General features: G+C 45.0%; 1 protein-coding gene across 1 annotated transcript in view; it reads left to right on the forward strand.

Annotated features, from left to right (window-relative positions):
* Window positions 1-275: 275 nt before the first annotated feature.
* Window positions 276-26,078, forward strand: part of LOC138826369 (probable E3 ubiquitin-protein ligase HECTD4) — a 128,087-nt gene continuing 102,284 nt past the window's right edge. The window contains exons 1-2 of the mRNA XM_070021459.1: window positions 276-529; window positions 25,156-25,673. Coding sequence (XP_069877560.1) covers window positions 356-529; window positions 25,156-25,673 — 692 coding nt within the window. The 5' untranslated portion in view covers window positions 276-355. The remainder of the gene's footprint in view (window positions 530-25,155; window positions 25,674-26,078) is intronic.

Raw genomic sequence — 26,078 nt, forward strand, 5'->3', positions numbered from 1 at the left:
TGCAGCCCCGGGCCGGGTGTGCAGGGAGCGGTGGGCGGGGCCAGGCGGGCGGTGGGCGGGGCCGGTATTGTCCGCTCCGCGGGGCATGCCGGGAGCCCCGCCCCCAACATGGAGTCTCACTGACAGTTGGCTGCTGAGCGGCAGAGGCGGGTCCTGCTCCTCAGGGCGGCGGCGGCGGCGGCGGCGGCTGCGGGGCCGGGGTCTCCCGGGCCCGGGTGTGAGGAGATGGCGGCGCGGGCCGCCTAGGGTGGAGCCTCGCGGGCCCGACGGGCGCGGCAGCCGCTGCCATGGACTGGTGAGCGCCGCGGCCCCAGCTCGCGTCTCCCCGCCGGGCGTCGGCGCCTCAGCCCCGGCCATGGGCTCGTCGGCGGCGGCGGCGGCCGCGGCGGCCGCGGCGGACTCGGCGCAGTGGCTCTCGGTGAAGGAGGAGACCATCTTCCTGCACGACGGGCTGATCCGGGTCACCGACCTGGCCGAGCTGCCCAGCGAGATCCTCGGGGCTCCGGAGGCCGCCGACACCGACCTGGAGGTGAGCGAGCGAGGCGGCCCCGACCGCCCCCCGTCCTCAGCCTCGGCCGGGGGTCCCCCCCACGCTCCGACCTCCGCCGTCCGACTGCCCCCCACCGCCGTGGGGAGCCGGGCCTCCGCCTCGGCGCCCCAGCCCAGCGGGCGCCTCCCGCTGGCCGCCGGGCGGGCAGGTGCGGGTGGGTGCGGGGCGGGCGGGTCTGCAGCCCGCTGGCCGCCTGAGGCCTGGCGCCCGCCGGGATTGCGTTTGCGGTTTCCCGTGGCCCGTTCCGCCACCCCGGCATTTGATTAGAGCCACGCCGGGCACGGCCTGGGTGCCCCGGGGAGCCGCGGCCGCGGCCCGCTCCCCTTCCCCCACCCCCGGCCCCTGCACCCACTTGCAGGGCACGCCCAGGTGGCCGAGCCCTGGGGACACTTGATGGGGATGATGATTAGTTGTTATTATTATTATTATTGCTGTTACCATTCGGAGGTTGCACACACCTCGCCTGCGCTCCTGTCCCCCCCCCCCGCGTGTGTGCGTGTGCGTGCGCGCGTGTGTGTCGGGCCTGGGATTGACAGAGGGTCTTTGTCAGGGAAAGGGGGCGGTGTGGACAGCGACCCGCGGCGGCGGCGGCGATCTCGGCCAAGGGTCACGGGCGCCCTAGGCCGCAGGGCCTTTGCGGGGCTCCCCGGGTGGCCGGCGAGCCCCGGCCGGCGCCGCCGCGGCGGTGGCAGGTGCACCAGCAAATCTCAGCGGGGGCCGGAGGCGGAACCGAACCCGGGGTGCTCCGGGGAACTTCGCACGGGCCTCGCCTTTGCCCGGAGGAGGTTGCAGCGGGCAGCTCGCGGTGGGGTTGGTCCCGGCGGCGGATGCAGACGCCCGCCGCCGCCGCCGCCGCCGCCCCTGGGCCGTGGGTGACGTTTTGGTGTAGGTAAGCCCCGGGCGTCACGAACCTTCCTGCGGGGCTCTGCGGGGCGGGGAGAGCCTGCCCTCCGGCCCTCCAGCGCGTCTTTTGTGTTTCGTGGTCCTGCGGGCGCTGGCGCCGTGGGAACGGAGGAGAGTCCCGGGCCGCGTGTGTCTTCTGGAAGCGTCGGTGTGGGGCTCGCCTTGGCGGAGGCGTTGGGGTTTTTTGTGTCTGGTTTTGAGGTTGTGTAGCATCTCGCGTCTTGAACTCTTTAACCCCCTTGTTTACCGGGAAAGTGTTGGCCGGGAATCATTAACGTGGAATCTGAATATTAGTGTCTTCTTTGGACCTATTCTGGTTTTTCTTTTTTTTCTTAAAAAAAAAAAAAATCGAGGTGTGTCTGAGTATCTTACCTGCCTGAAAACTCGAGGGGTATTTTCCTGTGATGTGGACTGTTTTTTATTTAATTTGGCTTGGTTGTGGACGGTGAGAAGTGGTTGCTTTTCTGTTTGTTCTTTGAGACTAATCTACGTTTGTGGAACCGCAAATGTTTTTTTTAATATTTGTAATTGATTTATTTTTAGGAGTAGAGCAGGGTGACTTAAAATGTCTGAGCCTCTTACATTGGCTTCCTAAAATGTTTACTGTGTATGTTTTGTGTGAATTTGCCAGCTGTTACCATTACAGACTGTATTTTAAAAGAAAGATTCTGGTTTAGTAGATTCCTAAACAAAATTGTGGTATTACCTCTCTGAAGCCAATAAGTAGATAGGTGGCAAGCATTGATTGCTTGCTTGCTTGCTTGCTGGTCCTGGGGCTTGAACTCAGGGCCTGGGCACTGTTCCTGAGCCTCTCTGTGCTCAAGGTTTAGCGCTCTACCACTTGAGCCACAGCGCCACTTCGGCTTTCCCTGTTTATGTGGTACTGAGGAGTTGAACCCAGGGTTTCATGCATTCTAGGCAAGCACTCTACCACTAAGCCACATTCGCAGCCTGGTGACAAGCATTTATGACTGTAGTAGTGATGAACTTTTTCCATTTCTTTCTACCTGCTGTTACACAGGCCATACAGCAGCAAAAGAAATAAATGACTAAGAATGATTTAGTGACAAGACCATTTGATTTGCCTGTAGGAATGTATGCACTTTTAGTTATTTAATAATAATATGGAGTAAATATATTGTTTGTCAGGGAGTTTCTTGTTAAATTCTCAAAAGACCTTAGCTATGTTTTGTTACTCATTGTCCCATTGTACAGATGAGCAATGTCAGTGCCAGGCAGGTATGCAGCTTGCTAAAGGTCATCTAGTTAGACAACCTGGAAATTAACTCAGTTCTGGTCATAATTCTGTTTATCTCAAATCATCTGCTCCTTACTGCCTCTGGATATGTGTGAGGTGTTTTTGTTGTTGTTGTTGTTGTTTTTGTGGTCATAGGACTTGAATTCTGGGCCTGGGCACTGTCTCTGAGCTCTTAAGCTCAAGATTAACACTCTACCACTTGAGCCACAGCACACTTCCAATTTTCTGGTGGTTAATTGGATATAAGGGTCTCACGAACTTTCCTTGCCTGGGCTGTCTTTGAACCACGATCTCCATTCTGAGCAGCTAGAATTACAAGCCTGAGCCACCAGCGCCCAGCTTGTGTGAGATTTATATTTGTATTTTCTTTTCTTTTTGCAGTACTGGGGAGGGAACCCAGATCTTTGCATGTGCCTAGTACCCCTCTGGACCCAAGGTACACCCCCAGCCCTCTATACTTTATTATTGTAAGTTCCACAGCTGGCTGTGGATGGAATAATAACAGCTTTCTTTAGCTCCTTTCTGTTTCTCTTCATATTTGAGGTTTATCAGCGTTTAAAGAGCCATTTGCACCACCTGTATGAAGTTCACTCTTCTGACCTCCTTCCAGTAGACATCTGGGTGAATAATGGTTGTTCTTTATGGGCTTTTGTAATTATGTAGAATCCTTCAGTTAACAATTTTGCATTATGGGGGGATGAGACTCAAAGTAAGTTGAATAATTTATGACTGACAATGTGACTGAATAAGACTGCAGTGTAGTCACAAAATGTAAAGCATGGAGGAACCTTCCTTTCCTCATTTAGACACATGGTGGCTGTAGCCACCATGCTGGATATGGTTGCTGCATGGCTAGCTGTGCTTTCCTGATTGTGAAATAATATTTTTTTTTCTCAGTACGTGCTATGCAAAGTTAAATGTCAATCTCGAAAAAAGAATATGAGCTAAACATTGACTTAATATTTATGTGCAAGATCAGGATATTTGAATTTCATTTTTTTCTTCCCAATAAATTTTAGGCAAGTTTTTGGAAAACAAGTCAATAAATAATGTTTAATCAACAAATTAATACAAATATTTGTGGAGTTCACTGCCCTGGGTGCTGAGGATATAGCTATGGATGAGATAAAATCCTTGTCTTCAAAAAGCCTATGTTTTATTTGAAGGATAAAGACAATGTCAGATAAGCAGATAATACCATATGCATTTGCCCCTTAGTATCCATGAGGATGGGGTCCAGGCTCTCTCCCCATCCCCCCCCCCCATACTGAAACTCATAGATGAGGCTGGGAATGTGGTTTAGTGGTAAAGTGCTTGCCTAGCATGCGTGAAGCCCTGGTTTGAAAGCTGGAAGTGGTGCTGTGGTTCAAATGGTGGATTGCTAGCCTTGAGCAAAAGAAGCTCAGAGGCAGTGCCCAGGCCCTGAGTTTAAGCCCCAGGACTGCAAAACCCCCCAAAACAAACAAAAACACCTCACAGATGATCAGGTTCCCTGCAAAGCAATATATTATTCATATGTAACATTTGCACCTCTTTCTGTATACTTTTTTCTTACCAGAACAGATTTAGAACTCAGGGCTCAGCAGATGCTCTGCTATAGGAGCCATACCTCCAGGTAGGCTTTTTGCTGGTTATTTTGGATGGTAGTCTCCAGTACTTTTTTTTTGGGGGGGGGTGGGAGGTTGGGGGCTGGGCTGGCTTCAAACCTTGATCCTCTGATCTCTGTTTTCTGAGTAGTTTTTTGTTGTTGTTGTTGTTGGTCATGGGCACTGTCCCTCAGCTCTTCAGCTCAAGGCTAGCACCCTACCACTTGAGCCATAGCGCTACTTTGGCTTTTTCTGCTTATGTGGTGCTGAGGAATTGAGCCCAGGGCCTCATGCATGCAAGGCAAGCACTCTACCACTGAGCCACCTTCCCAGCCCCTGAGAAGTTTTATAATTAAGGATCTGAGCCACCACCCCCTGGTCAACTTTAAATCATTTCAACACTTAGTTGCAACACTTAATACAATGAATATATTATAGAAATCATTGTTACATTGTGTTGGTTAGGGGATAATGACAAGAAGAAAGTTTGCAGTAAACTAGTTCTATATGCTCCACAAAGCTAATGTGAGGGAAACTAGGCTCCAGCAATGGATACTGGAGAGAAACACCAGAAGTCCTGAGATAGATGAGGGGATGTGCACATTCATTGTGGTGCTTTCCTCCAGCCAAATTCACTCCACCATTGGTTGAGTCCCTGGGTATGGATCCCACAGATATGGAAGGGCAACTCATGTTTGGAATGGAGGGGAGAGGAGGTGTGTGTGTGTGTGTGTGTGTGTGTGTGTGTGTGTGTGTGTGTGTGTGTGTGTGTGTGTGTGTGTGTGTGTGTGTGTGTGTGTGTGTGTGTGTGTGTGTGTGTGTGTGTGTGTGTGTGTGTGTGTGTGTGTGTGTTTGGCATCATGAAGTCTCTCTGACACATGTAAAGTTGGATGAAGAGCTGGACAGCAATGGGAGGACTAGTCTATGTTGAGTGAACCTGGAAAGAGAGCCCAGGATGGCTTTTGAATAGCTACCTGAAGGACATCAGGAAGTGGACCATCTGGCTGCAGGGAGACAACAGCAAGAGCCAACTTCCCTGGGGGGGGGGGGGGGGAAGTATCCTTGAAAGTTGCAATGATATAATGAGAAGGTCCACCTGTTTTGTTTTTTTTTTTTGCCAGTTCTAAGACTTGAACTCAGGGCCTAGGCATTATTACTAAGCTTCTTTTGCTCTAGCATTCTACCACTTGAGCTACTGCACTACTTCTGGCTTTTTCTGTTTATGTGGTACTGAAGACCACTAAGAAGCCACATTCCCAGCCTGAAAGTCCACTTTTTTTTTTTTTTTCTGACAGTCCTGGGGCTTGAACTCAGGGCCTGGGTGCTGTCTCTGAGCCTCTTTGTGCTCAGGGATAGCACTCTACCACTTGAGCCATAGTGCCACCCCCAGCTTTTTCTGAGTAGCTTATTGGAAATAAGTCTCAGACTTTTCTGCCTAGGCTGACTTTGAACTACGATCCTCAGATCTTAGCCTCCTGAGTAGCTAGGATTACAGGTGTAAGCTACCAGTACCTGGCTGAAAGTCCACGTTTTTTGCACCTATATGAAAAATAACTGATATTAAGTAAAATTTGTTTTATGCAAGATACTTTTTGGCTACAAAGAATGAATACAACCAGGTACCAGTGGCTCACACACCTGTAATCCTAGCTAATAAAGAGGCTAAGATCTGAGGATCACAGTTTGAAGCCCTCCCCTCCCCCAGAAGGAAAGTCCCTGAGACTCTTATCTCTAGAACATTACTAAAAAGCTAGAAATAGAATTGTGGTTCATGTACTAGAGTGCTGGCCTTGAGCATAAATGTCCAGTCCCTGAGTTCAACCCCTAAGATAGGCAAAATAAAGAAAAAAAGAAAAAAAAGAAGCCCAGTGTCAACCCTAGCTACTCAGGAGGCTGAGATCTGAGGATTGCAGCTTGAAGCCAGCCCAGGCAGGAAAGTCCGTAAGACTCATCATATCTCCAGTTAACCACCAGAAAACTGGAAGTGGTGCTGTGGCTCAAAATGGTAGAGCATAGGCCTTCCTTGAGCACAAAAGCTCAGGGACAGCACTTAGGCCTGAGTTCAAGCCCCATGACTGACTCCCCCCCTCCCAACCCCCCCGCAAAAATAAAAAAGGAATGAATAGAAAGCCAGGTACCTATGGATTACGCTTTTATCCTAGCTACTGTGGCAGCTGAGCTCTGACAATTGAGGTTCCAAGCCAATCCAGTCAGACAAACCTCATCTCCAATTAACCAGCAGAAAGACAGTAGTGGACCGTGGTGTGGCTCAAGTGGTAAAGCAACAACCTTGAGCTATAAACCAAGTAGAAACTCAAGGCCCCAAGTTCAAGCCCCAGTACTGGCACAAAACAAAAAAAGAATTAATATATAGATATGGTAGAAAATGGAGAAAATATTGAGAAGTACCAGAGGGACAGTAGCTTGGGATTACACTAACCTGAAAAGGTTAATTGTTGTTGTTGTTGTTGTTGTTGTCTGTCTTCTTGGCCTCCAGATTGACTGTCACAAAATGCCACCCATTGGCTAGGGCTGCTGGGTGTCTTGTCCTGAACCTGCTCTAGGTTCTGTCTTAGGTCCTAAGGTGTAAGGACCATCAATCCCCAAAGTGCCTCGCCGCCTCCTCTCCCCACTTTTCATCTTCTTCACCATAGTGGCGATGGGGCAAACACAAGGAGTGTAGTCTGCTTTGCAAGATATTTAGACCATAGATGCACATGAATGTAAATAACAGCAGGTGATCAGCTGTGGGACAAATGCATAGTTATTTTATTTACACTGAAGAAATTGTGTAGCTACTGCTTTGGTCCTGCATTTTAAACATCTCATATGGATATGAAATCTTTTAATTTTTAAAACATTATCTTTTTGTGATGGATGTTAAGAATCAAACTCAGAATCTCATGCATACTAGGCCAGAACTCTATCACCGAGCTCTCTCATCAGCCCCTTTGTTAATTTTTTGTTTTTGGCTTTTGTCAGTCGTAAGGTTTGAACTGAGAGCCTCTGGGCTGTCCCTAAGCTCTTTTGCTCAAGACTAGTGCTCTGCCACTTTGAGTCACAGTGCCATTTCTGGTTTTTGAGTGGTTGATTGGAGATGAGTCTCAGAGGACTTTTCTGTCTGGCTAGCTTTGAACTGCAGTCCTCACACCTCAGTCTCCCAAGTAGCTTGGATTACAGGCGTGAGCCACGAGTGCTCATCTGTATTTTTATTTAACTTGATACTTTTTTTTTTTTTTTTTTTTTTACTTTTTTTGGTGCCCATCCTGGGGGCTTAGACTCAGAGCCTGGGCTTCTTTTTGCTTAAGGCTAGCACTCTACCACTTGACCCACAGCTCCACTTCTGGCATTTTCTGGTAATTTTTGGAGATAAGAGTCTCATGGACTTTCCTGTCCAGACTGGCTTCGAACTGTGATTCTTTTTTTTGTTGTTGTTGGTGGTGGTTGTGGGGCTTGAAATCGGGGCCTGGGCGCTGTCCCTTCACTCTTCAGCTCAAGGCGAGCACTCTACCTCTTGAGCCACAATGCCACTTCTGGTTTTTCTAGTGGTTTATTGAAGATCAGAGGCTTATGGACTTTTCTGCCCGGGCTGGCTTTGAATCGCGATCCTCAGATCTTAGCCTCCTGAGCACTAGGATTACAGGCGTGAGCCACCAGCACCCACTTTTGATACAATGTTTTGATCATTTTCTATCTCCATATATAGATTTACTTTTGGGTGCTCCAGAAGACACAGTGACATGTCTGGCGCCCTTTCTCTAATGGAAGAACGTGGTAGTTTCCTATTTCTGTGCTGACACATTGTCACACACTGAATGGCTTCAAGCAGCATGAATTTATGCCTTCTGTTTTTCCAAAGTACACAGTGAGTGTCACTGGGCTAAAAGTTGCCTGTTGGCAGGTCTGGTTCCTGCTGTAGACCCTAGGGGAGAATCTGTTTCCTTGGCTTTGTTCTCAGTTTCTAGAGACCCCCTGCCTTCATTGGCTTATAGCTACTTCCTCCACCTTCCAAAGAGATGGGGCCTCAGTCTGCACTGCATGGCCCTCCCAACTGACTCCCCCTCATCCTGCTTGCTTGCTTGCTTATTTATTTACTTATTGCCAGTCCTGGGGCGTGAACTCTGAGTCTGGGCACTGTGCCTGAGCCTCTTTGTGCTCAAGGCTAGCACTCTACTACTTGAGCCACAGCACCACTTCTGGCTTTTTCTGAATAGTTTATTGGAGATAAGAGTCTCACAGACTTTCCTTCCTGTGCTGACTTTGAACCATGATCCACAGATCTCAGCCTCCTGAGTAGCTAGGATTATAGGCATGAGCCACCAGCACTCAGCTACCCCTCATCCTTTTTATATGAACCTTATTCTTCCTTCTGGTTCAATTTAGCTTCCCCCACACGCCATGATCAAGATCAACCCATTCTCAAATCCTGGCTTTAATCTTATCTACAAAGTCTCCTTTGCCTCCACAGTTTTGGGAGATTAGGACATGGACATTTGGGAAGATAACATTATTAATTAAATAATTAATTAACTAACTTATGTGTGCATGTGCATGTTACTGGTACCTGGGCTTGAACTCAAGTTCTTGCTCTCTTACTGGCCTGTTTTGTTTGTGGCTAGCCCTCTACTACTGACCAGTATTTTGCTGGTAAATTGGAGGTAGAGTCTCATGGACTTTTCTACCTTGGCTGGCACAGTCTTCAGTTGTCAGCCTCCTGAGTAGCTAGGATTACAGGCATGAGCCACTGGTATCTTGCTGAAGGTGCCATTACTGAGCAGAGGGCATCATGCCTGCAGGTGCACATGACCGTGTTTCTCTAGGGTAGGTGCTGAGATGCAGAATTGTTGCCTGACAGGTAACTATTTTAGATATTAATAGATACTGCCAAATTGTTATTCCAAGTGTTTGCTTGCAGCAGTTTATACTGCCAGTATTAGTTTGATAGAGTCTCCTTTCTTTACACCCCCATGGAACTCAAGAGTTTGCTTAAATTTCCCATTCACTTAAGCCACAGATTCTTACTCCACTGATGAGTCTAGTAGATATAGTTGCACCTGGAATGAGTGCTGAACTTGGTTGGCTGCAGGAAGCCAGAGTTCTCTCTGTTGGGCTGTCCACTCATCACTTTATTTTAGAGCACTCCCCTGGGCCTGCTCTCCTTTGGGCATGTCCATATATAGGCAGGTGAGAGGGAGGACCCAGTAATCAGTGCTGGTTTGCAGATGTTACCAGAGGCCTACAAAGGCAGGGAGCTGCACTCACCAGGAAGAGATGAAGTGCACAGTAGTTGTTAAAGTACTTATCCCTGGACTCCCTTAAAAATTTCTCTCTTACATGCTAATATAATGTGTAAATCCACATTTTTTGTACCTACATGAAAAATAACTGGGTATTACATAGAACATGTTTTATGCTAGATACTTTTTGGTAACAAAGAATTAATAAATACAACGCTAGGTACTGGTGGATCACACCTATAATCAATCCTAGCTACTCAGGAGGCTGAGATCTGACAATTGTAGTTCCAAACTAATCTGGGCAGATAAACCTCAAAAGACTCACTGCTAATTAACTAACAAAAAGACAATAATGGACCAAGTGGTAGAGTGCCAACCTTGAGCACTTGAAATTAGAGAAGAATTTGAGGCTCCAAGTTCAAGCCCCAGTACTGGCACAAAGCAAAAAAGAATATATAGTTGTAGCAGAAAATGGAGAAAATATTGAAAAATGTTGAAAGGACAGCAGCCTGGGATTATACTAATCTGAAGAGGTAAATTTTACTATTTTCTTCTTCCACTTGTGCATATACCTGGGGTTAGAAATTATATACAACTTGGATTCATTATTGATTTATTATATACATTTTTTATTTTTGGTCAGTCATGGGGCTTGAACTCTGGGCCTGGGCACTGTCTCTCAGCTTTTCAGCTCAAGGCGAGCACTCTACCATTTGAGCCACAGCGCCACTTCCGGTTTTCTGGTGGTTTCTTGGAGATAAGAGTCTCACAGACTTTTCCTGCCCGGGCTGGCTTTAAACCGCGATCCTTAGATCTCAGCCTGCTGAGTAGCTAGGATTATAGGCGTAAGCCACCAGCTCCCAGCTATTATATACATTTTATTGAATTAGATTTCATTCAGGTTTTTTGTTTTTTAATTTTTTGTTTTTTTATTTAGTCGGTCCAGGGCTTGAACTTAGGGCTTTGGCACTGTCCCTGTGTTTTTGCACTCAAGGCTAGTGCTTTACCACTTTGAGCCGTAGTGCCTCTTCTGGTTTTATGATGGTTAATTGGAGATAAGAGTCTCATGGACTTTTCTGCCCAGACAGGCTTTGAACTACGATCCTCAGATCTCAGCTTCCCGAGTAGCTGGATTACAGGTTTGAGTCACCAGTGCCCAACTTCAAGAAGTTTTAAGTGGCTGCATAGTAATTTATGGATGTATTGTAACTGGTCTTCTCCATTATTGTGACTTCTTCTAAGCTGCTGTTGTAAAGAGAACACCAGTTTTAGGAATTTATGTTTGATAAAGTTTGGTTAATTATGAATTCATGATTAATGATTAAAAGTCAATTGACTTATTATTATTAAGGTGTTCTACAGAAGGGTTACTGTTTCATAAGCCAAGTAATGAGTGCTTTTTTTTTTGATCAGTCATGAGGCTTCAGCCAGGCTAGCTCAAGGCTAGCACTCTACCTCTTTAAGCCACAGCACCACTTCTGGTTTTCTGGAGGTTCATTGGAGATAGGAATCTCATGGACTTCACTGTCTGGGCTGGCATGGAACCGTGATCCTTAGATCTTGGCCTCCTGAGTATGAGCCACTGGTGCCTGGTTACATTTTTTTTTTTTTTTTTGACAGTGTCACCTTTTCCTTCACTTTCTCCCCTAGTTTCCCCTTTCTTTGGCTTTTTTTTTTTTTTGGTATCAGTCCTAGGGCTTGAACTCAGGGCCTGGGCACTGTCCTTGAGCTTTTTTTCAAGGCTAGTGTTCCACCACTTGAGCTACAGTTCTACTTCTGGGTTTTGTTTTGTTTTGTTTTGGTGCTTAATTGGAAATAAGAGTCTCACAGACGAGTTCAAGCCCCACGACCGACAAAAAAAAAAAAAAAAAAAGAGTCTCACAGACTTTCCTGCTGGGGCTGGCTTAGAACCATTATTTTCAGATCTCAGCCTCCTGTGTAGATTATAGGCATGAGCCACCAACACCCAGTAATGTTGAGAATTTGTATGTAACTTTAGGTCTAGCACATTTGTAGATGTGCTAATATCCCAGCATAAGGCACATGGGAGTGTGTGCGTTCACATCCCTCATATCTACGGAAACCTATAGTTGGTTGAATTACTAGGTCAGAGCACAGTGTGTAGCAGTTTTAGATTAGCAATAAAGTGATGCATAATTTGTAAACTATGCAAATTGTAGGTTTAGTAATGCTGATAACTACAGATGCCTCATTCAAGCAGAACTTTTACACCAACAAAATATTATCATTGAGCTTGTATTTGTAATAGATCTTTTCTTCATGCTTTATGTGTCCTTTTGCGGTTTGCATTGATAATTTCAATGAATAAAGTCTAATATAATACATTTAGCTAGCTCCTGGACATAGATGGAAATGAGAACTCGCTATCTCATCTTTGTAATACGTTTGCTTTCCTTATTATTAAATGAAATGCTTAAGAATGTGAAGGAACTTCTTTTGAGAACTGTTCTCAGTTCATTTACTCGTCTGTTAATTCTTTTTCTTTTGGTGTTTAATTTTTTAAAATATATTTCCTACATATGCTGAATATTAATCCTTTGTCCAGTGATAACTTGCAAAGACTTTCTTCCTTGTGAGGAATGTTTATTCATTCTAGTAATTGTTTCTTTGGTGTACAGAGCTGCCCCCCTCCCCCTGCCCCATCCTCCTTAAACTCTGGGTGCTGTCCCTGAGCTTTTTTGCTCAAGGCTAGCACTCTACCATTTGAGTCACAGTGTCACTTCAGGATTTTTCTGTGATGAGTTGGAGAAAAGAGTCTTGTGGACTTTTCTGCCCAGTCTGGCTTCAAATCCCAATCCTCAGATCTCAGCCTCCTAAGTAGATATGATTATAGGAGTGAGCACCAACACCAGGCTGATGGATTGCGCCTATGTTTACATTTCAGAAAGTTGTCGCCTATGTTTTTGTTTCCTTATAGTAATTTCCACACTTCAGGACTTACCTAAATGCTATGAGGGGTATTCTGAGATAGCAAGAGTGCCAGCCAGACTCCCTTATCCCTGTCCTGGCAGACACAACTGTGACCCCACCCTGCATGTTTGGTGAGAAGTGATAGGTCCTTCCACTACTCTGACCGGATAATGAGCCTTCTCTTCTTCATGTATGGGGCAGGGGAGGGTTGGGACAGCCTTTCTATTAGTGGTAAAGCAAATCTGGAAGGATATGCAACACTGCTAGTTTGATGCAGCTGAAAGGTAGGATGAGAAGCCAGGTAGCCAGTAACCAAGCCCACTGTGTGTGTGTGTGTGTGTGTGTATGTGTGTGTGTGTGTGTGTGTGTGTGTGTGTGTGCTGGTATTGACACTTGAACTTGGGGCTAATGCTCTACCACATGAACCACACTTCCATATTCTGGCTTTTTGCTGGCTGGGTTGGCTTGGAACCATGAGCCTCAGATTTCAGCCTCTGGAGTAGTTAGAATTACAGAGGAAGCCATTAGTGCCCAGCATTGCTCAGATTTTTGAAAAAGAAAAGTTAAATGGGTACTTTAATCTCCCAGGAGTATATCCTTGTGTTCCTACACACTTTGCTTAGAACATAACAGCACTGCTCCAAACAAAACACGTTACATGAAATAATGTTTTTCCAAGAACATGTGATTGCCCCAGAAATAATGACCACTTTCTTTGATTATTTTGTAAGATTAGCATGTTTTATGTTTCAACTTCTAACAAGTCATTTCATACCAAAATTTAAAAAAATGGTATTCTTTTCATTGGTGACTTTTTTTTTTTTTTTTGGGGTCCAGTCATGGGGCCTGAACTCTGGGCCTGGGCGCTGTCCCTCAGCTCTTCAGCTCAAGGCTAGCACTCTACCACTTGAGCCACAGTGCCACTTCCAGCTTTTTTCTTTTTGCTTATGTGGTGCTGAGGAATGGAACCCAGGGCCTCATGCATGCAAGGCAAGTGCTCTACCACTGAGCCACCTTCCCAGCCCCCATCATTGACTTTTTTTAAAGCCTAGAAAACTTTTCAGAAATACGAAATTGTTCAAGGTATTCCTGACTTTTTCATTGCTTTTCTTGAATTAACTTGTCTTTTTTTTTTTTTTTTTTTTTTAGTCATGGGGCTTGAACTCTGGGCTTGGGCACTGCCCCTGTGCTCTTCAGCTCAAGGCAAGCTCTCTATTGCTTGAGCCACAGCACCACTTCTGGTTTTCTAGTGGTGTATTGGAGATAAGAGTCTCACAGACTTTTCTGTCTGGGTTGACTTTGAACCATGATCCTCAGATCTCAGCCTCCTGAGTAGCTAGGATTACAGGTGTGAGCCACTGGCACCCAGTTTAGAATTAAGTAGTCTTCTTTAATCGCATCCAATTTTCTCCTCTGCTCTCAGCCTTTGTGAAAAGTAAAATTCTCCTGCACCTGCTCACCCAGTTTTCTTCTGCCAGACTCCATGCACTGTTTGTAGGAAAAGTTTGGGATTAAGGATCTGTGCTTCCTGCTGATCACTGTATCTGCTCTGCCATTCCTGTGCTCTGGGCCCATTTCTTTTGCCATGTGTTCACAGCTTGAATAAATTGAGACTCAGACTCATATATTATCACAAGAAGCAAAGTTTTCGTATGACTTTTTCCCCAGGAGAAGGTGGGAAAGGAAGCAAGAAATATTTCTGGTGTGTATTTGCTATTTAGACTTTTCTGCACAATAAAATGACAAGAAAGTACCACTCATTTATTTTTTGTGCTGGTACTAGAGTTCAGCTCTGGACTTGCACTCTTGCTTGCCTTTTTCACTCAAGGAGGTGCGCTACCATTTGAGCCACACTTCTCTCCTGGCTTTTCTTGGCAGTTAATTGAGGAGTCTTTTGGATATATCTGTTAGGCAGAGAACCATGGTCCTTAGATCTCAGCCTCCAGAATAGCTAGGATTGTAGATGTGAGCCAACCACACCCAGCTAAAATTAAAAAACTTAAAATGTCAGTTCTAATAGTTGCTTGTAGACTTCACTATGTATAATGTTTTTTATTTCATGGTTTTATTTGGCTAATGTTATTTTTAATTAAGTTTTTATTGTTATTATAAGGGTGATGTACATAGGTTACACTTTCAGGTAATAAGTCAGATAATCAATGTCACCCCCTCCTTTACTCTCTCCCATCTTTACCCAGTATCACTGCTGCACTTGCACTTAATGGTATATTTGCAGTGTGTTTTCTCTTCTTTTTATGGCAGTGTTGAGTATGGAACCCAGGGCCCTCTGCATGCCAGGATAGCATTCTACTACTGTTCTATCTCCAGTCCTCTAAATATTTTCCTATTATAATATATTCGTCCATTTTCATTCACACATTCAAAGGAAATAAGTGTTTATTGTACACACTGGAAAATAAAGATTAAAAAAGTCTCTCACTTTTGAGATTTTAAACTTTTCAGCTTATATATATAAATGCCTAGTATATGTACATATGTACTTTACATTAAAAAACTGAATTTTTATTGTTATTATAAAGGTGATGTAAAATGAGGTTGCAGTCTCTGTATATCACCTTTATAATAACAATAAAATATTAACATTAAAGCAAAATGAAACAAAGGGATTACAGTTATATAAGTCAGGTAAAGAGTACATTTTAAAAAATTTACCAATATCACTCCATCCCTCACGCCCATCCTCATCAAATTATATAGTTGATTTTCAACATAGTGTATAGTGGGTACTGCTGCTACATTTGTTCACTCTTTGTCCTCCTATTTCTTTTCTTTTCTTTTTCTTTCTTTTCTTTTTTTTTTTGCCAGTCCTGGGGCTTTGAACTCAGGTCCTGGGCACTATCCTTGAGCTTCTTTTGCTCAAGGCTAGCACTCTACCCCTTGAACCACAGTGCTACTTCCTATGTGGTACAGAGGAATTAAATCCAGGGCTTTATGCATGCTAGGCAAGCACTCTATCACTAAGCCACATTCCCGAGCCTTGGCCTTCTTTTTTTTGGGGGGGGGGAAGGGGGTTCCGGTCATGGGACCTGAACTCTGGGCCTGGGCGCTGTCCCTCAGCTCTTCAGCTCAAGGCTAGCATTCTACCACTTGAGCCACAGCGCCACTTCCAGCTTTTTTCTTTTTGCTTATGTGGTGCTGAGGAATCAAACCCAGGGCCTCAGGCATGCAAGGCAAGCACTCTACTACTGAGCCACCTTCCCAGCCCCCGAGCCTTGTCCTTCTATTTCTGTGGCCCCCACTTACCCTCTCAAAGACAGATAAATGAACAAATAAGACAAAAAGAAAAGAAAACAAAAACAGCAACAAAGAAAAAAGCCTCTTGTTTCCATTTCCTGGAGTTCATTTTGATAAGTATTACTTTATATGATCACATGCACATAGGCATCGCCTTTGTGTCATACGTACTTTTTCTTTGGTCGGTCGTGGGGCTTGAACTCTGGGCCTGGGTGCTGTCCCTCAGCTCTTCAGCTCAAGGCGAGCGCTCTACCACTTGAGCTACAGCACCACTTCTGGTTTTCTGGTGGTTTATTGGAGATAGGAGTCTCACGGTCTCTCTTGCCTGGGGCTGGCTTTGAACCGCGATCCTCAGATCTCAGCCTCCTGAGTAGCTAGGATTACAGGCGTGAGCCACCAGCGCCCGGCTCATACGTACTTTTATATGTAAAAAGGCTGAACGCTGGTAGGTCATACCTACAATCATAGCTACTCTGGAGGCTGAGATCTACAGATTGCAGTTTGAAGCCAGTCTGAGCAAGTCTATGAGATTCTTTTTTTTTTTTTTGGGTCCGGTCGTGGGGCCTGAACTCTGGGTCTGGGCGCTGTTCCTCAGCTCTTCAGCTCAAGGCTAGTGCTCTACCACTTGAGCCACAGCGCCACTTCCAGCTTTTTTCTTTTTGCTTATGTGGTGTTGAGGAATCGAACCCAGGGCCTCAGGCATGCAAGGCAAGCGCTCTACCACTGAGCCACCTTCCCAGCATTCTTATCTCCAATTAACCACCAATGATGCCAGAAGTAGAACTGTGGCTCAAGTGATAAGCACAAACACACACACACACACACACACACACACACACACACACACACACACACACACACACACACTAACACACACATACATACTCGCACATTTTTAAATAAAAGTAGTATTATGGTCCACATTATGCCTTTGTGAAGTAACTTTTTCCAGTAGCTCTGTGGGGCCCGCCATTCAGGAGCATGAGCAACCATTCCTGTTTTAGAGGGTGCCTGACTCTAGGTGTTGAGACTTATGTCTCTTGCCCATCAAATGAGCTGCTCCTGACTTCTTGCCTTAGAGTGGCTACACAAATACAAAGATTCTAGAGTCAATAAAGGACCAAGCTCCTGATATGCCCCTATAGAACTACTCTTGTGTCAATCCAAGTTGTCTCTCAAGTGGGCTCTGGTGGCTCACACCTGTAATCCTGGCTTCTTAGGAGGCTGAGATTTAAGGATCGCGGTTCAAAGCCAGCCTGGCCAGGAATGTCTGTGAGACTCTTATTTCCTATTAACCACCAGAAAACCAGAAGTGGCACTGTGGCTCAAGTGGTAGGGCACTCGCCTTGAGCTGAAGAGCTGAGGGTCAGCACCCAGGCCCAGAATTCAAGCCCCACAACTGACCAAAAAAAAAAAAAAAAGTTGTCTCTCAGTATCAATGCAGGAATAACTCTTGGCTGTGCTGTGCAGTGACTTGACTTTGGTACCACATATAAGAAGACATTTTTTTACCCGCTGTTGGAATGTTTGGTCTTTACAATGTCCAGCATGTATATTCACTGCATTCCATCACTGATTTCATAGACTGTCGAACTGAGATGAGCATTGTTCTACCATCTCTGGGGACCGGGAGTTGCAGGCAGGGATGCTGGTAGAGTCAGTAAGGTGATGGCCTGTCAAAACCTGAGCGTGGAATTCTTTGTTGGTTGTGGGGCTTGAACTCTGGGCTTGGGCGCTGTCCCTGCACTCTTCAGCTCAAGGTGAGCTCTCTGCTGCTTGAGCCACAGTGCCACTTTTGGTTTTCGAGTGGTATTGAGTCTCATGGATTTTCCTGCCCGGGCTGGCTTTGAACCGTGATCCTCAGATCTCAGCCTCCTGAGTAGTTAGGATGACAGGCGTGAGCCATTGGCACCCGGCTGAGTGTGGAATTCTGTATGTTGTCCTGTTACACATCACCCATATAAACGGAATGTGTTTATAGTTCATCTGGCAGCAGTTGGCACAAGAGCAAGCACAGCTTGCACTAGCATACTGTTCTTCTGTTCTAAGTCAGCAGTTCTTGCCACCTGCCATGGGGCTCTTCTCCTTCTGCCCCACGCACCTGCCACAAGCCTTTTCTCTTTCTGCCTGAGTGTGGTGGCACTGGGGAGACCCAGAGTGCAGTGTGGCTTTCTGCTCTATTGGAATAGACGAAAGACGGAGAACCTTAGTTCAGGATTGTCCATGATGGGTCGGACCTGTGGTGTAGGCACATTGTGGTAGAGTTAGGTAACTTCGTGAAATGTTCCTGCTTTGTGTTTCAGTCACAGTTACTGTTCTTCCTAACTTGGAATCTTATTTTTCTTTGGGTCCGGTCGTGGGGCCTGAACTCTGGGCCTGGGTGCTGTCCCTCAGCTCTTCAGCTCAAGGCTAGTGCTCTACCACTTGAGCAATAGCACCACTTCTGGCTTTTTTCTTTTTTCTTATGTGGTGCTGGGGAATCGAACCCAGGGCCTCAGGCATGCAAGGCAAGCGCTCTACCACTGAGCCACCTTCCCAGCCCGGAATCTTATTTTTCAAAGAGCCTGTTTGGCAGATGCTAATTAACTCATCACCAGGCATTTATAATTTAACATTGCTCTCCTTCCTGTGAAATATATAAATGTATGCCGTATGTAATAAATGCATATATTTATGGCGAAAAGGAAAACTGAGGTATGAAAAATTGGAACCCATAGGGATTGCAACCTACACTCAGAATACCAGATTCAATGTACAGATTGGGTTTGTTCAGTATGCCAGCATTTTAAGACACTCTTGAATTGGAATGGTTTCTGAGGGCCAGGCAATCTCCAGCAGGCCACAGGCTAGACGTCACACTATTTTGAGTGAGCCCTGTTTGACGTGGGTCAGTTTCACCAGAAGTTTCTTCATTTGCCCGGCTCTGCCCAGATGGGTCTGCACTGGTCCTAGTGTCTTATCCATAGGCTTCTGGCTCCCTGCACCCAACTGTGCCTGAGCAGCCTTAACCGGGAGAGGTACATTAATTTTAGCTGGTTGGTTAGCTTTTTTCTGAACATTCGTTCTCTGCAGACAGAGGGAGACAGATGGATTGGAATTCTAAAGAGGAGTCTTTTGATTTAGAAGAAATAAGCAATAGACGAGGTTTCCAGGCAGTCTTAATTAGCCAGCACAGCTGTGAGCAGGAAACGAGGAGCAGGATAAGACTCCGTGGCACAGGGAGGCTGCCACAAAGCTGCATTTCTCAGGGTTTTTTGAGGGCCTTTGTGGAGAGCATCACCACTAGGGATTTCCACAAATGCGCGCAAATTTGTATTCCTGCGTCACACAGCCAAGCACTGATGGGCCACAAATGCAGAATCCATGTCTCTGATCCACTAAGCAAAATACAGGACAGGCTGCTAGCTTGGTTTGGCAGAAGTGGACAGCCTAACTGGGAGAGAGGAGGATCTCCAGGAGCAGGGCTGGTCTGGGGGTGTGGTGGGTCTGTTGTTTACTCCACTTTTTTGGGTAGGGGAGGTAAGTGCATGCTGAGCAGGACTCTTAGCCATTAATTTACCCAAAAATGGTTATTGAATCCTGGTACCTGGTGCTTGGGATGTGTTAGTGAACAAAATAGAGAAACTTAAAAGCTATCTGGACAGAGTTTGAAATAATACCCTATACATAGATACACACACACACACACACACACACTCACTCACTCACTCACTCACTCACTCACTCACTCACTCACCCCTACGTATATCTGTAGGCCTTGCCAGATGTCTTCTTGGAAGCAGTATCTTCCTCCAACCCCAGCTTTCTGCTAGCTACAGCCCTGGAATAACCATTAAGTGCTTATGAGCAGCAAGCACAGTAATGTGGTCTACTTTTCATGCTGGAATACGAGTCAATAAAAATTACAATTAATATTTATTTAGTCTGGCATTAAATAAAGAGGCAAGCAAATAAGTCTGCTATGTGATCTAGAATCTAACCTTCCAGCTCTTTCTCATGGGAGACTTAGATCCTGAATTTTTTCTTTTGCTTTTCCATATTGTATGCCATATGTACTTTTTTTTTTTTTACCTTATATGTGTAAGTATATCCAAGTCTATCCATTCTATTGGCAAATATTTGGCTTATTTCCAGGTCTCTCTCTCTCTCTCTCTCTCTCTCTCTCTCTCTCTCTCTCTCTCTCTCTCTCTCTCTCTCTCTCTCTCTCTTTCTCTTTCTCTCTTTCTTTCTTTCTTTCTTTTGTGCCAGTCCTAGGCTTGAACTCAGGGTCTGGGCACTGCCCCTTAAAGCCCTCTTTGCTCTACCATTTGAGTCACAGCTCCACTGCTGGTTAATTGAGGATGAGTCTCCCAGACTTTCCTAGACTGGCTTCAAACCATGTTCCTCAGATCTCAGCTCTGGAGTAGACAGGACTATAGGTGTGAGCTACCAGTGCTCATTAAGTTGGTACTTTACCACTTAAGCCATGCCTCCAGTCCAGCATTTTGCTGATTAATTGGAGATAGAGTCTCATGGGTTCTTCTGCCTGTGCTAGCTTCAAACTATGGTCTTACATATGTCAACTCCCTGAGTAGCTAGGATTACAGGCATGAGCCACCAGCACCTGCCTTCTTGGCTTGTCAATTTAGATGGTATCTCACTAACATTTTCCCTGTCCAGGCCTCAAAACTATGATCCTCCTAGTCTGTGCTTCCTGGGTAGCTGGGATTAAAAAATATTAATTTTCTAATGAGATTTGGTCAAGAGCAGTGACTGAGTATACTGGTTTATATAAGGATCTAAGACAAGTCATTCAATATTCATGAGTACCAGAATAGATCCTCCATAGCTGACTTACTAAAACCCCAAGGTATAATGTCTTCATAAAATGATTTTAGGCCATGACCTTCAAGGTTGAGAATTATAAAAGCAGCTTCGCAGCAGACAGTTGTTGAGATGGGTACTGCTGAGGAGTCTAATGGGTTTCTGAAAGCAGTGTGCTTTGGATCCCACTAAATCAATAAACACAACATTTGGTTAATTTTATTACAGCTATGATCCATTTAGAAAAATACGTCCTTCAAGTGGAATGCTAAAACACAGTAGAAGGACTTATAAAAATAGACTTTTCAGAAAGACACAAAACCTATTATATAGTTTTTATTAGCTAATTGTAATATTAAAGTTAGATTCCACTACATATACATCATTTTATGTACCATGAAATAGCATATTTCAGAGGCACTCAGTGTTTGAGATAAATAATAAAAGAAATAGCTGGATTTACTGTTACTGAGTTGCTCTTTCATTCTTGAGTTCAATAAAATCTTGGATTGAATTATTGAGTAGTTGCTTCAGATGACTAAGTACATGACTTGTGCATATAAGTACAAATGTATGCGAGGAAAAAGAAATCACAAAATCATTGTAGAAATGCTATAATAGTTCTTATTCACATGTCCATAAACGTTTAAAGCTGTTCAGATTAAAAAGGTGATTTTTTTTGGGGGGGGGGGTCCAGTGACAGGGCCTGAACTCTGGGCCTGGGCGTTGTCCCTCAGCTCTTCAGCTCAAGGCTAGCGCTCTACCACTTGAGCCACAGCGCCACTTCCGGCTTTTTTCTTTTTTGCTTATGTGGTGCTGAGGAATCGAACCCAGGGCCTCATGCATGCAAGGCAAGAGCTCTACCACTGAGCCACCTTCCCAGCTCATGATTTTTTTTTTTAAGCTAGGCACTGATGGCTTGTGCCTATAATCCTAGCTACTCAGGAAGCTGAGATCTGAGGATCGCAGTTCAAAGCAAGCCTGGGCAGGAAAGTCCCTTGAAGTCTTATCTCCAATTAACCACCAACATGCAGAAAATGGAACTGAACCTCACGTAGTAGAGCAAACACAAGGCCCTAGTAAAAACCCCAGGACTGCCTCTGAAAAAAAAGTAAAACAGACAAAGTACTCTAACTTATGTGAGTATGTTGCCCTAAGTAAAATGTCCTTAGTTGTGTGTGTATTGGTACTGGGGATTTGGACTCAGGATCTCACGCTATTTGCTTGGCTTTTTTGCTCACAGCTAGTACTCTACCACTTGAACTACACTTCTAGTTCAGACTTTTTGCCAGTTAATTGGTGATAAGAGTCTTGAGGTTTTGTCTGCCCAGGCTGGTCAGTAGCTAGGATTACAGGTGTGAGCCAGTGGCACCCAGTCCCTTTTGATATTTTGGTTTTAAATTTTTTTTTCTTGGTGATTGGGATGGAACCCAGAACCTTGCGCCTAGTAAGACTGTACTTTACTGCTGAACTTCACCCTTAGCCCTTCATGTAATCTTTTGAAATTGGCTTCTTTCACTCAACAAAACTCCATTGAGATTCATTTAAAGTTTTGTTCATCAATAAATTGTTTCATTTTTGGTTAAGTTGGTTGGGATTTTATGATGATTAGGTATGGTATGTGATCTACTAGATGAACTGACACTTTTTTTGTTATGATTATAAATTTGAATTTTGAACTCAGGGCCTTGTATTTGCTAGGCAGGTACTCTACTACTTGAACCCATGCCCTCAGCCCTCTTTTGCTTTAGTTATTTCTGAATAGGGTATCACACATTTATGCTAGGGCCAGTCTGGACATAGTCCTCCTATTTATCCCCACATAGCTGAGATACAAGCATGAACAACCACACCCAGGCTGGCTTTGAATGGAGATCCTCAGATTTCAGCCTCCTGAACAGCTAGAATTACTGGCATGACCCAGCAGTGCCTGGTTTGCTTTTACCCTCTTGACCAGTTTCTTGTATTTTTCCCGTGGCCCTTCCTTATTTGCCCTGTCATTTATTTATTCTGTTATTTATTTATTTCCCATCTTCCAGTTGTTCTTGCTATATTTCCCAGTTCTTACTCCAAAAGCATCTATTCTGTTATACAAAGAGTAAAATATGTGGCCAAACCTTTGGATCATTCTAAAGGTGTTTCGCTTCTGTAACATCTTCCCCTGTTCTTTCTTAAATCTACCGAAAGTTGTTTCATCTTGGTCATCTATTTGATGAGAGTCCAACAGTTGATGACTCTTTGCCAAGAACATCTTTTTGGTGGTTTTTTTGGACTGCAAAAGAAAGTGTGTTCATGGAATTGTAGTAATTTCCCCCTTGACTACGTTGCAGAGGGAGGAACACAGGACCTGCAACTTCAGGTCACCTGACCCAGCAGCTTTCCTGCCCTTTACACCTCTGCTAGCTGACTTCTTTGAGTTCTTAGATCTGTATATCCAAGCCTCAGCTTCCTCTTCCTGACTTCCCATTTGCTCAGTTTTTCCTCTGCAGAGCAGTGTTCCTGCTCTGTAAATGGTACATTTATTTCATTGAGTACCTCATGTGCTAGTGGAAGCCCTGGGCAGGCTTCCTGTAACCTGCCCCAGCTCACGAGCAGAAAGGTGAGTCCAGTACCTGCACAAGGTCCCCCATTTTTCTATGTTATTAGCTTTCCCCCAAATATCTTTTTTCCTCTTTGATTATAATGCTTGCTATACAACTTCATCTTCTACTTAAGCTGAGCAATTTCTTTGACTCACCTTGTTTTGTTTTTCTTTAGTTTTTGCTCTTTCCTTTTTGCTGCTATGTTGTTTTTCCGCTATGAACAGGTTTTCAGTTCCACACAGCTAGATAGCTAAGCAAAGCAGTTAGAGCATTTGCATTATCTGAGAGTTCTTGTTACTTTCTTAGACTAATAAAGTTTAGATAGAAAGGCAGATTTTGCAATTTCCATTGCATAAAGTGTAGTAGGACCGTTCTTAATGTCAGACAACCCAGCTGAAGTTGCTTTGCTTTCCTTCCAAGCCTCATCCCACCCTGACTTTGTGGTCCTCTGAGAACCTAGCCCTGGCCATAGTGTGCTACTGCTGCTGTGTCCTCCTTCACCTTATGAGAAGCTCTGCATTGGAAATTTACTTTGGCGCTGCTTTATTTTTTTAAACATTCTTAGATCATTTTTAAGTAGTTGTACAATACTTTAATAATTTATCCTAAAAGCTGGGTCCTTCATAGAGTTGCTAGAAGATGTAATGACTTTATTATCTCCCAGCTCATGAAAATCTAGAGAAACCTTCCTGGTAATCATATGTTTTGGAAAGAACAAAGGGTGCATGGGTAAGTCTGTACTGAGCACAGACCTAAGATTGAACAAAAGAAGAGGGGGATAGCTTCAAAACCCAAGAGCAGTAAAAATCATTTATTAGTGGGTATATTAGGTTTTGAAGAATAAAGATACGATTTGGGTTACTTTTCACTCACAGTCCATCTGGGGGTAGTAAGAATTAGTCATACCATATTTAGAACTCAAGATTAGCCAGGTGTAGTGGTACATGGATTTATCCCAGGCCTATGCTATACAGTTAAGATTGTCTCAAAACCAAACCAAACACCCAAACCCTCAAGACCATTTCATGAAGATTAGTATTTTGATTTTTTCGAAAATAAAGTTAACTGGATTATGCTTTCACATTTAATGGTATGCTTTTATAATTTGAGTTTGTGATGTTTTTCTCTTTTTAAATGTCTGTGTAGCCCAGGCTGGCTTAAAGTTCTGAATCCTCCTGCCTTGGCTGCTGAAGAGCTGGGATTACAAGTGTGCCACTCTGCCCTACCTTGAGCTCTTATTTACCTGGGTTTGTTTCTCCCTCTGTGTCTGCCCTCTGAGTCTTTCTGTGTCACTTCCTCCCTTGCTCCCACACCCCCTCATTCTTCCTGCTGAAGATTGAACCCAGGGCCTGTATGGTTCATAGTGCATACTGAGCTATGTCTCCAGTCTCTCTAATGCTGATGTTAATCAAAGCACTAACAGAAAAGCCTGGCAGGGTCATTTCATCAGCTAAGGACTTTATAGTCCATATTTGCCCCCCCCCTTTTTTTGGTCGGTCATGGGGCTTGAACTCTGGGCCTGAGTGCTCTCCCTCAGCTCTTCATCTCAAGGCCAGTGCTCTACCACTTGAGCCATAGCACCACTTCCGGCTTTCTAGTGGTTAATTGGAGATAAGAGTCTCACGGACTTTTCTTCCCGGGCTGGCTTTGAACGGTGATCCTCAGATCTCAGCCTCCTGAGTAGCTGGGATTACTGGCGTGAGCCACTGGTGCCTGGTTTTTTATGGTTTTTAAATTTTTTTATTGTAAAAATAGTATACAGAGGGGTTACAGTAACATGAGTACGGTAATGAGTACATTTCCTATCTAGCATTGTTACCTCCTCCTTTGTTTTTCCCCTACCATCCCTTCCCTCCCTGCCTTTTCTTTTTACAATCTTTTGTTAGCTTACATTAGTTATTCAGAAGAATACATAGAGTACATGTTTTTTATTTGGTTGCAATTAAAATAATCTTGATGTGGACTATTAGATGCCATTAGACAGACTTGCTTTCATAGCCACTTTGATGAAAGCAACACACACTCACTTCTCTGTTGTATGTTCCTTTAGATTTTAACCTTTGAGACCAAGAACCCAACAGAGTTAGCAGAACGTTTGCGCTCTGTTTGTGGGAATCAGAGCAACGCCTATGCCCGCCTGCTGGAATACCGCCTGAATGCCTTGCGAGGGCTGTGGAACGCCCAGCGCCAGCTGGCCCTGGAGGAGCAGCATGAGAGGGAAAGTTCTGGAGATGAAGAAACCTTGGCCCTGCTCAAGCGCCAGGGCCTGCTGCAGCAGCCAGAGCAAGCGCCCTTCACGTCACGGATGGGGCTGCTGCTGGTCTTCCCCCTCATCCAGTCCCAGAGTCGAACGGACCCCTCTCTCTGTAACCTAACTGCTGAGGTGCTATTGAACTGCCTGCGCGACTGCCAGCCTCTGAGCCTCACCAAGGAGCCTGCTGACTGCCTCAACGGGATCGAAACCTTGCTGTGCTCGTGGCTAGAGGAGACTTCAGACACAGGCCGACACATCCCACAGAAACAGAAAGAAAATGCTGCTGCTGCCCTGGTGGCCTTGGCATGTGCCAGGTAAGGAAAACGGAAGTTACTCCCTTTCCCTTCCCCCCCATCTGTGACTTCCACTCTAGGGTCAGGCAAGTGAGTAAGAGGCCAAGCTCTGAATGGAAGTCTGAGCATTCCGAGCCCTTCTAGGTTTGCAGTGTTTGTTTCACAGCCCAGACCAAGCATGCGATGCTTTTGCCAAAACCTAATGCCAGGCCCCGAGCTCTACCATAACAGCAGCTTCCAGTGAGTGCCACCCCTGGCCTGTACACGCTGACATGGCGAATGTTCTGCGTCAGGTAGTTAGCCAAAGATGTTTGGTTTTATTCCTCCTGGGCTGCAGAGCTTTCTGTGGAGAGCTTTTGACTTTTTTTTTTTTTTTTTTTTTTTTTTTTTTGTCAGTTGTAGGGCTTGAACTTAGGGCCTGGGTGC

The sequence above is a fragment of the Dipodomys merriami genome, unplaced genomic scaffold, assembly GCF_024711535.1.
Source record: "Dipodomys merriami isolate MVZ:Mamm:240054 unplaced genomic scaffold, mDipMer1.0.p SCAF_142, whole genome shotgun sequence".
Classification (NCBI taxonomy): domain Eukaryota; kingdom Metazoa; phylum Chordata; class Mammalia; order Rodentia; family Heteromyidae; genus Dipodomys; species Dipodomys merriami.